This window comes from Dipteris shenzhenensis, chromosome 23 (assembly GCF_047967505.1).
Source record: "Dipteris shenzhenensis isolate YYH24624 ecotype China chromosome 23, Dip_SZ_1.0, whole genome shotgun sequence".
NCBI lineage: Eukaryota > Viridiplantae > Streptophyta > Polypodiopsida > Gleicheniales > Dipteridaceae > Dipteris > Dipteris shenzhenensis.
The window spans coordinates 33,080,374-33,096,334 of NC_141618.1; the positions used below are offsets into that span (position 1 = coordinate 33,080,374).

The 15,961-nt window shown below is 42.1% G+C and overlaps 1 protein-coding gene across 1 annotated transcript in view; it reads right to left on the reverse strand.

Annotated features, from left to right (window-relative positions):
- The window catches only part of LOC147887274 (agamous-like MADS-box protein AGL11), a 98,074-nt gene extending 83,976 nt beyond the window's left edge, over positions 1 to 14,098 (reverse strand). Inside the window, exons 1-2 of the mRNA XM_087394263.1 lie at positions 14,065 to 14,098; positions 13,789 to 13,978 (exon numbers count right to left, since the gene is read on the reverse strand). Of these exons, the coding sequence (XP_087250389.1) occupies positions 13,789 to 13,978; positions 14,065 to 14,098 (224 nt within the window). The remainder of the gene's footprint in view (positions 1 to 13,788; positions 13,979 to 14,064) is intronic.
- Between the last annotated feature and the right edge of the window lie 1,863 nt (positions 14,099 to 15,961).

The window sequence follows — 15,961 nt, forward strand, 5'->3', positions numbered from 1 at the left end:
TGGACTCACATATCTACTCTCATAAAATACATGTAGGATTTAAAACCATATATGAAAGATTATATAAAATATAACCCTGTAGATGTGCTCAAACGGCATTTTTTGGTCAATTTGAGTGGTTGAATGACTATATTTGGACATTGTGTGTGAAAGTTATGATACTTTTAAAAGTGCTATCTAAGTTAGTTTTGCCAGCAAAACTACCTTGGAAGACCTACTTCAAAGGGTTTTTGCTAGAGAAAATACCTTGTATGTCTTGTTTCAATGAGGTTTCTTTGGAAAAACACTTCATGAAGATAGGTTGAAAGAGGGTTGTCAATTTCACCCCTTGTTAAGTAAAAGTTGTAAGAAGGATCATACATGAATTTTCCTAGAGAAATCTACTCTACCTGTTGGTTTCTTTAGAAGCCATCCCATTACATTATTCACCATCCCCAAAGATTCCTATAAATATTTGTGTATGAAATAGGCATTCCTATATTACTTTGCATATTTCTAAGTAAGACTATGTTTTCTCCTGATCCATTTTTGTCATATTTTTACATAATTGGAATATAGTTGGTATGGACAACCTAAGGCCATTCCCTTGTGCACGTGCAGTGTGTTCGGCAGGGACTAGTTGGTGACGGGTGCATCGGGTGACATGCCTACCATTACCTAAACCTAGACGCAATGATTATGATGAATGCGATGGAGGTGGGTGCCGTACTATAGCATAGCGAGTGAGGAGCTATGTAGAGTATGCATACAACTTGTTCCTTACCTTAGATGCCAGGGGCACCTTTGTATCGGGCCTTATTATTGTTGCTGGGCTGATTTCCTTAGAGATGAGTCTACTTGTGGGGATGACCCCTGCTTGTGTGAGTAGGGTGGTGCCATTACCTTCGAGTTTCCATCCCCAGGGAGAGATTCTTGTGTATCTCTTCATGGGATGGAAGTCAGTTCCTACAGAGTTTCTCGACTGGTGGTAGTGATGTTTGTGTTAAGTCAAATCGCCCTTAACACCAGTGCATATTCGGTACCTCAAGGCTGGCCTACTGGGTCCGGTTCGTTGGCAAGTTCTTGTGGTACTGTATCCCAGGAAGACAGGTTCTTGTGGTGCTGTCTTCGACGCCGTTTGGAGTCACCCTATCTTTTTTGGGATCCAGGTGACTTTGTCACCTTGGCTGCCCGAGCGGGTGAGTTGATGACTTTGTTGTTGATGATGACCACATCTCTAGAATGATCTACCTCTGCCTCTGCTTCTGTCTAAAGTTGTGAATGCCTGATCATTAGAATGACCTTTACGTGCATGAATGGCTTGAGTCTTGAGTTCTTCACCAAGTAAGACTGACTGAAGTTCTTCAAGTGTCAGAGTTTGCCATTGGATGGCAATACTCTGGACTAGATTCTTGCATCCCTCTCCTAGTCCATTCAGGATGACTTGAACCATTTCTGCTAGATTCATAGTCTCTCCTGCTGGTGCAAGTTGATTGTTATAGTCTTTGATTCTAAGTATGTAAGCATGACCAATTTCGCTATTATTGCAAAAACTCTGGTTGATTTGGTTTCTTAGTGCTCCTCCTTCTCTTTTCCCTACTTTTACGCAGTCAGTACCCCGCCGACCGTCGCCGAAACGTTCAACACTGACCGTTGCCAAAATATTCACCGTCGACTATCGCCCCATCACCATTCGAGTACCATGTCGGTCGTGGCCTAAGACACTCCACACCGACCGTCGCCATCAAAGTTAGCACCGGCCATCACCATACCAGTATCCCATTGGTTGAGGGGATAAAAATCTATAAAAGCAAGCTTGCCCCACTGGGTTGTTGCCATAGCTGTTACCTTAGAACTTTGTCAAAATTTATCCAAAAATATGACAGTTTCTTGCCCAATTCCTCTACATTCCCACCAGCAAATTTATGTCCTGTTCTTCCTCATCCCCTGATTCCCTCATCACTCAACTTCCCCTCTTGTTTGCAATGGAGTCCGAACATGAATTTTTTGAATTCAAAGCTGGCCTGGGTCTCCACCCTCGCCCTATTCCAGAGCCCACTGGTCCATCAGATTCTCAGAGCACTCCTGCCACAATTCGAATGCCGACCGAAATACCCATGGAGGACTTATAGAATGAAGGCACCTCCACCAGACAGGCTACTCAAGAAGAGCCAGCTACATCAAGCACACCCCCCATGAGAACACAAAAGCGTACCCTGGCGCCAATCACAGGTGAGTAAAAGATCGTGCGTTCACAAGCGCACTTGCCATGAGGAGAAGCATGGCTCCAAGAGCTAGATGCTTGTGTGATCCACTCGCGCTTCACTTATGAGGGTCACGACTGCACCCTCCACTACCACACAATAGCAGCATATGCCGCTCTCCAGGATCCGACATTTATAGAGGCACTTAACATTGTAAGCTTGTGAAGAGTAGTAGCCCATTTCCCATGCCACTTGGACATGACATTGCGGGCAGAATTACTCAAGACATACGATAGTGACACCAACATTGGTGTCCTGTGTGATGGAGCCGGCAATCCCCACTAGTACTACATCAATCAAGACATGGTGCCGGCAGTATTCAGCCTACCAGTGGTGGCAGAGAAATACTCCAAGCAAAAAAAGAAGCTCGACTCCCTAAAGATGGTCCGTCACTATGACCGCCACAAGTGCAGGTGCAGCAGACACCTCCCTATACATCTTGAACTCTCGCTACTCACGGTCTTCCAACCTTGACTCCTCAAATTGGCTAGTGGTGCACTATCTTTCGATTTCTTCTATAAGGGAGATCATTAGGTTCCTCTCTTGTGCTAGGAAATCCTATAAGGAGCGGATCTATTGGAATTGGGACTCCTGTGTGCTAACGTACCGATGCTCTGCCTGTGCTTGCTGCTCCAGCATAATGCACAGGGCTACTTCTACTGTGTCCACCTATTCCATGAGCATTTGGACCAAGGATTCACTAGTGGTGAGGTCATCCATGCCTTTTGTCAGAGTGAGCTCGAGTTCTTCCACCTTAGCTCGGTATTCATCGGCTCAATTTAGTGCAGCATGGCCCATTGCTTGAGCTATGACCATTGTAGAGACTGGATTTCATGCCCCAAGAGCTGGGCTTGGATGAGATTTGAGGAGGTATGAGGCTTGGTCCTACCTCCTCTGTAAGATCGTGCGGGTGTCATGTACACACTTGCACCATGCACCATCTCCCAAACCCTGTAAATGCCCTTTGATGCACCGTGCACAAAACCTTATCTTCCACCTAGACCTCACTACACTACCATGTAACGCCCTCCAAACCATTCTCTGTTGTAATCCCGACCACTGCCACCCCATCTTAGCCATGTCCTATTTCTCTCTTGACCTTTAACCCACTTCCCTATCTCTTCTCCACCCCTCCGATCTCCAAACCCTATCCGCCCATCCCATTCTTCTTAATTTTCAAGCCTAGTGCCACATCATCATTGAGTCCCTTAATTATCATGTGGATGATGAAGTGATGCAACTCGTAAAGCCCAAGGATCTCATGCCTTGGGTCTGCACTCACGAAATTCGGCATGTAGACATAAATTGGATGTAGCCTCAGTAGTCCAAGCTGAAGGACACCTTGCGAACTACTAGTTCACCACCTACCAACCCCTCGGAATAATAATAGTCTTTAATAGGGTGCTACAATCTCTCCAAGACTCACTTGAGTCCTTAGTGAGCAATTTTGAAACAATTCACGTAGCATACCCTGAGGAAATCACTGAGGACGAGCCCTTTTACAGATAATCCATTACCGCCTCTCTTAAATCCCGCCCAACCCACCCAACAAGTTACCGAACCTCCTCTCCCTCGGACAACACTACCCAAGTACTCATCTAATGCCTCCAACACCACCATCGCGCACAACACAGACCCTCCCAGTGCATCTCCTCCAACGCTTCGGTCAATCTCCGTGATGAAGCCTTCAACACGCCGCTCAAAGCAACACATTTTATACAAAGCATCGATGCTGCAACTCTTGCAGGCCCCATAGAGCTAGAGCCCATGCCGATTGCAGATGATGAAGCTCTGCCATCCCCGCCAAGGTCTCCCCCTAAAGATGTTCATTGGCATCGAAACTTGCAGTCCTTCCAAGAGCTACCAGATAGTGCGCTAATGCACCATTGGAAGCGCTAGCTCAAGGGCTCCAACCTCCACCTCTACTAAATTCTGGAGGTGCACCTTCTCACATAGTTCATAGCACAGCCATTCGATGACTGGCACCACGCGCATCCCAAGCGCACAAGAGGAGGATATAGCCTCGTGTTCGACGCCCCTATCCTCTTGATCGATGCAAATGCCGGTCTACAACCGAATTGACAGCTCCCATTTTTGAATTTGGAGAAATTTTTGTGCTACTACCGTAGCACGGCCAGTCCACACACTCTACATGCCCATGGAATGATGTTGGAATTGGGCCGCCTTTTGAGCTCTCCAGCAACAGGACCCCAATGTGTTGTACATTTTTTCTAAGTACAACTTTCCCAAAGAAATGATGCAAGAGAGTTTTTTCTTTGGCTTCCAGTCATTCAACGACACCTATGCCTCAGTGCCAGATCCCGTCGTCATCACCGCCATCCACTTGAACTGCCTCATCCTCTTACTCCTCCACGATCTTCTCGCCCATAGCTGCCCCATCAACGACTGCATTCACAATCTGACCAACCAGATTGTCTTCAACCCCGACGTTGGTCCAACTCAATTCCATGACCTCCGCCTCTACCTCCATGTCCACAACCTCCATAGGCATCACCTTCGCACTTATAAGGATATGCATGCCACCCATTTTTGGAAGTATTGCTCGTACCTCGCTCGCTTCACATCAAGGTAGCTAGACTACTATGCCATCCTGCAGTTAGTCCTCCTCACCACCAACCTCCTCCAGTGCAGCTGACCCGAGGACGGATCAACACAACAGGAAAGGAGGCATGTTAACATCCATAGAGTACAGCCGCCAAATGCAGGGTAATCACTGAGTAAAGGTGACTAGGCTGTGAAGGGAAAAATTGATGTGTGTGTGTATGCCTATGGGCTTGAAGTCCAATGTAAGGAGTGTGTGAGTGTAGGTGTGCTAGAACGTTCTAGTGACTCATAAGTTAGGTATGTCAGGTTGGTGTGATGTGTGAGTGATCATTGGAGGTGATTGATTGAGATAATCATGGAGATGATTGTGGATCTGAGATCTACCACCATGGAGGCAATTGCCTATATATGTAACCACTCTTTGAATAAAGTTTTACATTTGTGGCTCATTGCTTTCTCTATGAATTCACACATGGTATCAGAGCTTGGTTAGAATCCTAGTGCCTAGAATGAGATTCCAAATAGATTCCATCTTCTTCTCAAATGCTTCCCATTTCTCCTTCTTCCACCATGACCTTGGGAAGTTTAGTTCTTTCCATCCATGCAATGGTTTGAGAAACCCCTTTAGCTAGACCTTCCTTACATATGGGGGACCTATCTGACTGGAGGGATTGATAACTCGTCGCCATCTTTGCGCACCACCTTGCTTTCTTATCTATGCCACTTTTGCAATGTTGCTCACCATAGTCGCTTACCTCGAAATTCCTGTGAACCATGCTTTCTCTACTACTAGAGATACCCAATGTAGAGATTTGGAGTGATATGGTTCAATAATGAGGGAGTAATCAGCAAAAAAGCAGTTGACTCTAGAGAAGACAAAGCTTTCTCAAGTCAAGAAGATGCTGCTGTCCTAGGAGATGATTGCGTAGCAAAATCCCCAAGCTTGATGATGTTTGAAGTGAGGTATCAAGCCTCCAAAGTTCCCATGTTCTCTACAAGGATTTCTAGTCTATTTTTTGGAGTTTTTTATGCTACACTAAATGCTTGAGGAGTGAAAGTTTAGTTTAGAGATTCAAAGTTTTCCCTTTTAGTTTAGAGAATGTTTCCAAGTTTAGTTGAGGTTGATCTCTTGACAAACATGCCAACTTCAAGTTCTGAAAGCTCTTCAAATGCCAAGAAGACTACAAAGACAAAGTACAAGGTAAAGAAGACCCCAGGTAAGAGGTTGTGGGAGAAGCCAACTGAATATGCATATGCCAAACAACTAGGATTTTTTGAATTCTTATCTTGCAATTTGCATCTATATGGTGAAGGTGATTTCTTTGTTCAGAAAGATTGATCTTTTGTAAAGGGATTAGACACTACCATTAAATTCATAAGACCTTTCCAAAATGGCTTCCAAACTCAAAATAGATAAGTTTGAAGGAGAGGGGTTCCACACTTGGTAAACAAACTCGCAGAAGCCAAGCCTCGTCACTATAGGTTTTGAGCCTAGTCTACGAGGTTCAAATCCCAAATAGGTGAAGGTGTGAAGGCACTCAGGGAGTTTGAGCCCCAAACCACCCGAGCCTAGGAGTGGCGAGGCTAACACAAGCACATTTGAAAACTGGTTAGGATCCTAATACCAAGTTTGTCCCAAGTACTTTAATATGGTTAACAAAAGTGCTATTTCCGCTAGTAGGGAGAGTTGGTAAGAATAGGAATATGCCTTGGCACCCTACGAGCCCAAGAGCCCATGGTTGTAAAGTGAGGAAGAGTGCTAAAAAGGAAAAGGGTTGTCCTTCCCTTCAAAAGGTGGCATGTATAAAAGTCCAAATGGTTGACTTTGGTCTTCATTGTTCTTTGCACAAGTTTGAATACAAGCTCCCTCTTCTCTTCCAAGAGAGTGTTTTGGGTGTTCTCTTTTTTCCATTGTAGTGCCTTTGTAGTTGTCACTCTATCCCCCTTCACTCTCGCTTCTCCTTCTTCCCTTCCTCCTCCCTCCTTCTCCCCTCCTCCTCCCTCTCCCCTCCCCTCTTCCTCTTCCCTCTAAGACTTCCTCGCGTGAAACCACATTGCAATAATCTGGAGGCTACTTGAGTGACACTTGTGGCTCATGCTATGCATTTCTCCCACAAGGAGTAGCTAGGAGTGGAAGATCCCTCAGCATATCTTCAACTACCCCACGACACATGAGTCACCGTTGAGACCCACCATAGCATGTGTATGTGTCTTAGTACTCTTGTATGTGTGTGCATGCACTCATGTATGTGTACTTATGTATGTGTGTGTGTGTGTGCACATGTACGCGTATACATGTGTGTATGTGTGCTATGTATATGTACACATATGTGTATGTGTTTTGTGTGGTATGTTTGTGCACATGCATGTGTATGTGTATGTCCATGTATGCATATGCACCTATGTGTGTGTGCATACACACATGCACGCCTGCATATGTGTTTATGTGAGTGTCTATTTGCATGTGTGATAGTGTGTGTTTGTGAACACACTTGCATGTGTGTACATGTATGAAGGTGCATGCTTGCATGTATGTTTGTGCACCCTCTATCGAAGAGCGTGTTGTGTACACTTTTGTATGTGTATGCTTGTGCTTGTTGTGAGCATGTGTATTTATGTGTGCACACCCCATTCCAATAGTACACATGCATATGTGTACTTTCATGTGCACAGATGTGCATGTGTGCGTGCGTGCGTGCGTGCACGTGCACATGCGTGCATGCTTGTGTTTGTGTACTTTTAAGCATGCATGTGTGTGCTCTGTGTAAAGAGTCCATGCTAGTCAAAGTCCAAGGGTGGTAGTCCAAGGGCTTGTGGTAATTTGTGATTTTGTCAAAGTCCAAGAGTCCAAAGGGTGGTCATCCAAGTGCTAGTGCTAGTCCAAGAGTCCAAGGGTGGAACATGGTGCCTCCTCCAAACCGCAACGCATAAAAAAAACCATCCCCGTTCTTTTTTTGATTGAATCAGTGGTGGGTAATAGACTAGAAAAAAGAGGGAGAGGCTTTTTCACCTTTTCAAAAAAAAGTGACTAACTAGATATTTCCCCGGGGTATTCACAAGAGGAAACTTATGATATCACGTGAGTGTACAATAGGGGGGTTTTTTTTAATGAGGCATAAGCTTATACATTAGGGGTGGGGGGCCTTTTACTTTTTTCCAATATTGAATTTAAGTTAGGGGGGCCATGCCATATTTAAGAGGGGGGGACATAGTATAGGCTACCTTGGGTGACTAGTCCAAACAAGTTTGGTTTTGTGTATGGTTTTAAATTGTCATAGGGAAAGTAATCTAAATTTGCTTATTGTGTGATCTAAATGCTTGAGAAAGAACATAGATTTAAGGAAAGGGGGGACATAATAGAATTTTGGTGGTATCTTATAAGCTTAAATAGGGGTGTTTTATCATCCTACATGGATCTTAAATAGGGGGTTTTCTTGAAGTTCATGCACGCAGGTGATGTCCCCCTTTCATGAAGAGTGAATCCCCCGGGGAGATTTTGAGTCGTTTTTAAAGGAGAATAATGGAATCAACACTCTCCCTTCGATAAGAATGCATGGATTGGTGATGCTTAGACTAGGAAAAAGAGGGAGAGACTTTTTCACCTTTTCAAAAAAAAGTGACTAACTAGAGATTTCAAGTCATTTTTAATGGAGAATAATGGAATCAACACTCTCCCTTCGATAAGAATGCAGTCGAGCAAACTTACACTAAGGGAGAAATGGGATCTCAAAAGGACCTCATAAGGAATGGATTAAGAAATGGATTAAGTAAATGGGAAGTCAACCAACTATGGTAACCTATGGGCTAAGGGCCCCGTAGCATTGACTAAAGTAACATAGGTACCTTTAATTTGAAATTAGGCAGCCTTGTCCTTTGGATGGAGGTGGATGGTGGATGGATCAAGGGCCTAGGATGCCTTTGGTGGATGGTGGGTGCACTTTGGTGGGCTCCAAACGGCAAATTTTAACTTTGGGGAGGCCTCATTAAGAGGGAAAGGGTCCCTTCAATGAGGACCCTTGATCTAGATCAAGATCAATGGCTGAGAGGGAGGCACATAATGGAGGGCTAGGATTGAGGTGCATAATGGAGGGTGGGGATCAACCTTTTTAAATGGAGGACTAGGCTTATAATGGATGGCCCAAATTCAAGTGCCAAACTATACAATCTCCTCCCTTGGATCCTCCATCACATCAATGTCTTGGATTCAAGGGCCTTCTACACTCATCTCCTCCCTTGGATCTACAATCAAATCCATGGCCCATATTGAAGCGCATTTTCCTCTCATCTCCTCTATTAGATCTTTGTTTTGGTCGAGGGTGGATATTTTATCCCTCCATCCTTTGATCGTATTCCTTAGGTATGCCCCTTGATCTCAAGGGGTTGAAAGTTCTCGACCTAAAATTTAAATGTATCCCTTGAATTGGAGGTCTGGGAGTGGAGATTATGGGTCCAAACTCTGGGTTAGAGATCTCCACATGCTTACATACTTTTTTCAACTTGGACATGGCATCGCCCCACAACTTAGAGCAACCTCATTGGTACACCTTCAATTGCTCTCTAATCCTAGGAAACACTGATTGGAGGCCCTTTTGAGACCCCATTTTCCCCCTAATGGAGCTTATGCTAAATGAGTCTTTTTGAGATGTGGCAATACCTTCTATGTGGGTATGATGCATTCTTAATTTCCTAATGATCATGGGGACAAGAGTATGGCTAGAAGGTGGGCATATCTTGCAAGGAATGAATAATGTGAGCTTAAAGAATTTCTTTTTTAGACACCATGTTTCAAGTAACCTCCCCAAGCAAGATACAACATGTTGCAAATAATGTGAGCTTAAAGAATTTCTTTTTTAGACTCCATTTTAAGTAAGCCCACTAAGTCAAGATAAAACATGTTGCAAATAAGGGATAAGGTAAGGTAAATTGTGGGGTATTGAGGAAATAAAACTAGGGCATGAAAGAAGAATGGTCAAGGAAGTGGGATGGATAAAGGTAGATGTTTTCATGTTTAGGAAAGGAGGTGGATAAAGGAACATGTTTGTAAGCCCCTATTTTCAACATGTTTTGGTGTTTTGAGCTAAATATACAATGTTGTAATCTTCAAACTTAATTGTAGGTCATTCCACACTAGTTTGATAGCCTCACTCTTTAAGATCTCCCCTAACCCTAGGAGTAGCTTTAAATCACATATGGATCAAGGGATACCATATGCATAGAATGAGTGGGCATTCTTAACTAGAGTAGTCATATATGGAAGGAAGTCTAGAAAGAAAATAATATCATGTGTTTTATATATTGATAGCTTTTGTCTCTAGCTTTGTCTCTAGCTTGTGAGGGCTAAATATTTGCTTGTAGGCTTGCTATAGGGAGACACTTTTCAATGGAATTTGTTCATGGAATGTTAAGTTGCCATAATGTGCCATGGAGGCTGGATAATCTATGGTTAGGTTGGGATATTGTTTATGGTTCTTTTGGAGAACCCTCTAATAGCTAAATTGGGCAACCCTTCACCTACAAATGTGGCAATAGTCCCCCTATCTTACCAAAATTATGCTCCCCGTTTTAAAAAAATATAACCCCACACCAAATTTTCCCACATACTCCCTTCTTATAGGGGGAATGTTTTTGGTGGTCTTTGGAATTCTTTCCCCTTTAAAGGCTCATATTTAGAGAGCCTCCAACCCTATCTTGAGGGTTTTGTTTAAAGCTATAGGGGACACACACACACACACAACTCTCTCTCTCTCTCTCTCTCTTCCCTTTTAAAATCATCCTAATCCTCTTTGTGTATTTTATTTTACACTTCCACAATGTCACAGCTACCACACTATTTCTAGCCCTTGCTATGCCTCCTTCACATGCAATGTTTTTATTTGCCTAGAGATATCTACATATGTCCTTAACTTTGAGGTTCCTCTTATAACCCTTGTGGCATATACTACTCCTTTCAAACCTATTGTCTTGCTCCCCAGGTCCTTTACAACAAATCTACCTTTAACTCCCTAATCAAGATGTCGAGAAAAAAAAATACAATTCATTTGGGTGGATAGCAAGTGCTTCACAATAGATTTTTAGCTAATGAGATTAAAATTTGTGTATATAATTTTTCAAGAACTCAAGGGCTTTGATAAAGTATTTAAATATCCATGCTACATTTGGAAGCTACATTGCTAGGTAATATTAATCACATTTCATGCTATCCACATTCTAGCTTTGAATACCTTGCATGTGCCTTCCACAAAGACATTTAGGACATTACTCCAGTTTTTCATTGTGTGGTAAAGGGGTTAGGATGCAGCCATCGTAAGGATTAATTATTTAAAGTGGCCAACCTATGGATAAAAATAGTGGTGTTTGTGTCCAATCTATGGGTAAAAGAGTTTAGCAAGTGTTTAGCACAAATACTTTTTTGACTTATTTTTAGCAAGGGAAGAGTCTTTCTAATCAAAATGTGATTTTTGAAATGATCTCCACAAAGAGGGATTCCAAAAGGAACTTAATTAAGAAAGTATCAGGAAGGTTCCAATAAAATCATGAGTATGTAATTATTGCATGGTCTTTTACTCAGGGAATCTTAGCATTGCTAGGTCTTTTACTCAGTCTCTTAGCACTGAACATCGATAGCACACAAGGACATCTTGAAGAGTTACTTTTGTATATTTTAATAAAGATAATATCAAATTCCATGTGGATAATTATTATATATTAGTGTAGTTTCAATCTCATGATAGTCGCTCATAAGGTTAAAATCAATAAACTTCATCATACATAGTAGGGACTAGCTACTATGACATCCTTAATGACATCATCAGTGCCAACACTCATGGCATCACTCATAAATATGTAAGGATAGCATGTGGGTTAAATAGTTCAGGATTACTTTAACTCCTCTGCTTACACATTTTTCACTTTTTATTCATAATAAATTTATGGATAAGGGATTTTCCAAATAGGGCTCAAGAATGCACGACATGTAGGGTTTATACATTGAGACTTCCCTAAGGCCTAATAGTGAAGTGTAGACCATAAGCAGTGAGCACACATAAAAATCTGCACACCCACACATACTTGAGGATCCATTTATACCAAGTTCTTCATACCGACTTTCATATGGGTACTTATTATTAGTACAAATATTATATGGAAATTGATGAATTATCCTCAATATCTATGATACCAAATTGTCTTTAAAGGTTTGTAAATACCCTTTACAAATAATCGTTCTTTTTGTAGGAATATCCAAAATGTACATTTCTAATGCTCAATTTCTTAAAGTTTTATCAAGAACTTCCTTCGATATGATCAACACACTCTTTTGAGACTCTTTCTTCATATTTTAAACACATGAATTTATATAAAGCAATGAGTTTGAAAGGGTTTTCCATGCCACAATTTATCCATTCTACTTTAAAGATTTCATACTTAAACCAACTAAATATAGTTTTTAGAAAGTACTCGCAAATTCCTGGAAATTATTAGGGTAGTATTATAAAATGAAAATATGGGGATATATTACAATATGTAAAATGTCAAAATGAATGGGTAAATCTACAAAATGCTTGCTTGTAAGTGGGGAGTACGTCACATGATCAATAGCATCATAGGAAATATGAAGAAATGTGCAGAAGACTTGCGAGATGACTTGCCTCCTAATATTGACATGGAGAAATTAGGTTTTTGGGATTTGAAGTGGAAAGAGGAGAAGGGTAGAAGCAAGAGGGCAAAAGACATAGATTCACATTTCACTATTTTGAAGAGAGTGCGATATGAGCAATCAAAACATTCATGTGATCCATTTTCTGAGGCATGGTTAGCTATTGAGGGTAGTCGCAAGGATGCTTCTCACAAAGCACATTCATTTAGGAATGGTGATTATTCAATTGTGTTAGGTATCCCCCATGAGGCTATAGAGGAGGGTGAGAATGTTGGTGCTGGCTCATTTGGAGTATGATTTAAAGTCACTTTTAATGGCATCTCTTTCTTTCCTCGAAGTATTACTTATGCAGCGAAGCGCTACAAAGGATGATGTTGTGCAACTACACGATGGACACGTCTAGGCAAACATTGTATGTAATGGCACTTGTTCTTCTGACATGAGTAAGATAGCCATTGGAAATGTGATGGGTGGTACCCACCGCTAATGTCAAGAATTGAGTCATGTATATAAGGATCCGGTCATTCTTGCAATATAGGTATACTCGAGTGTGTAGAGTGCAACTTGGAGCTATTGTATCCAAGCAAAAGGGGCTATTGAGACACAATAGTTTATTACTTCCTTTCTCCCTCTATTTAAGTAATGAGTTTTCTTTAGGTTGTGCATTTCCCCCTAGCCCTCAAGCTTAATAGACCTTTTTATTGAAAGGCGAATATGAAAGTATGTATGAGAATACAAACTTTTCAGCCTATAACTTACAGGATTAAGTTGTTTAGAAGGTGAAGGGGTGGTTTAGATAAGTTTTTCTACTTAGATTTGTGTGTCAAGATTTCAAATACCATCTTCAAAGATGGCTGATTTTCCAAATTCTGGATCTATTTTTGAAAAGAAAGTTTTCAAATTGAGAGCAGTCATTTTCTTCTAGACTTGCTTCTAGAATATAAGGTTGATTTTGGAAAGGAGCACAACTTTCTTGCCTCTCCACTTTGCACTCTCATGACGGAGGTAGAAGGACTCAGAGCTGTGAGATGACAAAATAAAAGTTATTCGCGACATCTTGATGGACAGCGTGGATCAAGTTACCATTAGGCTGACTACAGATGACAAAATAAAAGTTATTCGCGACATCTCGATGGACAGCGTGGATCAAGTTACCATTAGGCTGACTACAGATATCGAAGCCCATAACTTTTCAGGCTTTGTTCTTTCAACAACTCTACGTGCAGGCTTTGATCTTTCAACAACTCTACGTTTCAAAGAAATAACATGGTCAGATCTGAGTACCACGAAAGCAGCTGCGAGAAAATGACAGATTTGTTCTCGTACCTGGAGCTGGAAAACTCATCAAGTCTTCCAGTGGTGGAGAAGATGATGAGGGCTACTTCAGCGTCGCAGAGAACTGACAATTCGTGGGCCTTCTTCAGCAACCCGTTTCTGCGCTTGGAGAAAGTAACCTGTCTGCTGGGGTTATTCTCGATCCGCCGGATCTGTATTTTGCCGCGTGCAACGGAGAACCCTTCTTATTGGCGCCGGTGACCTTGGCTTTGATGTTCGGCTGATGAGGTTCGTGAATCACGGAGGATAGGTCATGAGTAACGCCGCCGGGAGCTAGGACGATGGAGCTGAGGTTGGACATGGCAGGGGAGGAGGGCGAGGCAGCGGAGGCAGGAAGGCGTTGAGATGAGCAGCCACAGGGATTGAGTGCAGTGGCTATGGCGGGGAGTTGGCTGTGGCGAATCCAACTATGGAAAGCTTCATAATATATAGGAGTTGGCTATGGCGAATCCAAGTATTTAAGGTGGGGAAGACCGACTCACAGGACCACCAGGACAAGTGGGTTGGTTCCCTTGCCTCCCCTGCCACACAACATAATTGTACAGGTGGTGAGTGGGGAGATACTCGTAGTGGGGACATACTCCCAGTGGTCAGTGGGGAGTTCCTCCGTGGTGAAGGATGTATAAAATGAAGGAATACTCTCAGATTATAATTTGTGTGGCAGAGGAGAGTATCACTATTGGCTAATTAGCTTGGTGGTCAGATTTTGGTAGGCTGTGTGCAAGCGCATGATAGGTGAGTGCGGCCGCCTTCTTTGCTATGGCCAGTTAAAACTCCACTTGGCTCTCGTGCACTTTATCTGTCTCTTCTCCCACCTGCCAAGCAACTTGCACTCCTTTTTTTTAAAGCTCATTTTTGGGAGCCCTTTGCAGGCGACACATGTATTAAGAGAGCATGGAGCTCTATAGAGAGGACAATGTCAATTATAGATAGTATGGATAAATTGGTCCTCAATTCTTGGAAAAACTAAAGGTGTCCTCAAAACTATCCATCCGTGACGATGTCTTTCCTCGAACAAGTTATTACCAACATTCCACCGAGGCTCGATAATCGAGATACATCCCTTTCCTTATAAACTACTCCCTCAACATACTACAGCTAGCTATCATTAATATTAAAAAAAATTCTTTTGTCATTGTTTCCCTTATTGTATCCCTGTTCTCCCCTTGCCTATCTTGTGACTAAGGTTTGTTTTATATCATTAATATTTAAAAATTTTCTTTTGGCATTGTTTCCCTTATTGTATCCCCATCCTCCCCTTGCCTATCTTGTGACTAAGGTTTGTTTTATAACACGGCTTCTGAGAACACTACACAAGCTCGCAAGCTTTGTTTGCCATGGCCTATATAAAAGAAATCTTGACTTGTTTTCTAAAGACATTTATTGAGTAGTACTAGCTCCTCCTAGAGGCAACAAACATATAGAACAATTGAGCAAATGCATTTATTGATAGTAGTACTAGCCCCACCTAGAGGCAACAAACATATAGAATAGTTGAAGAAATGCATTATGGGTGTGGAAGTTCCAACCGACTCATACACCAACCACTGACTAGACACAATTTAGCTTGAAGGCTTAATAATAAAGATCATAGAAAATGACACATTCAATACTTGCAACTTAAATTTGTACTCTTTCCACTCTAGACTAATTAAAGGATTGATTATTCTTCAATCTTGAGGCCCCTATTTAGTGGCACCATATATAAGAGAGGAGCACAAGTGGCCTTGTTTAGTAAGTAAACACGAGAACTTTGGGACATAGTGAGGCAATAGTGTGAGATGACAAACCATTGATCTATACAATGCCTTATTTGGATGTGACTCTTGTTGTTCTAAGGGACAAGCTCTTAATTATTTTAACTTTTCTAGTCTTTCTTAGACAATGAGAAAACACCTTGGGGAATTGCACTTGATCAATCAAGTACCACTATGTACCCATTTCACCTTTGATAGGGGCATATTGAGAATGACTTCGCTCCATCTTACACTTGTAAATATAAGATATCACTACTACGCACGGATCCTATTGCGACATTTAAGTTATTGAATTTCTCCATTTGCTATTCGCTCATCTTTCTTTCAATCCCTTTTCCTTGGGGAACCTCGCCAATGATGCGATCATCATACTTCTTATGCCAAGCTTGCGACATATCGGGATCCGT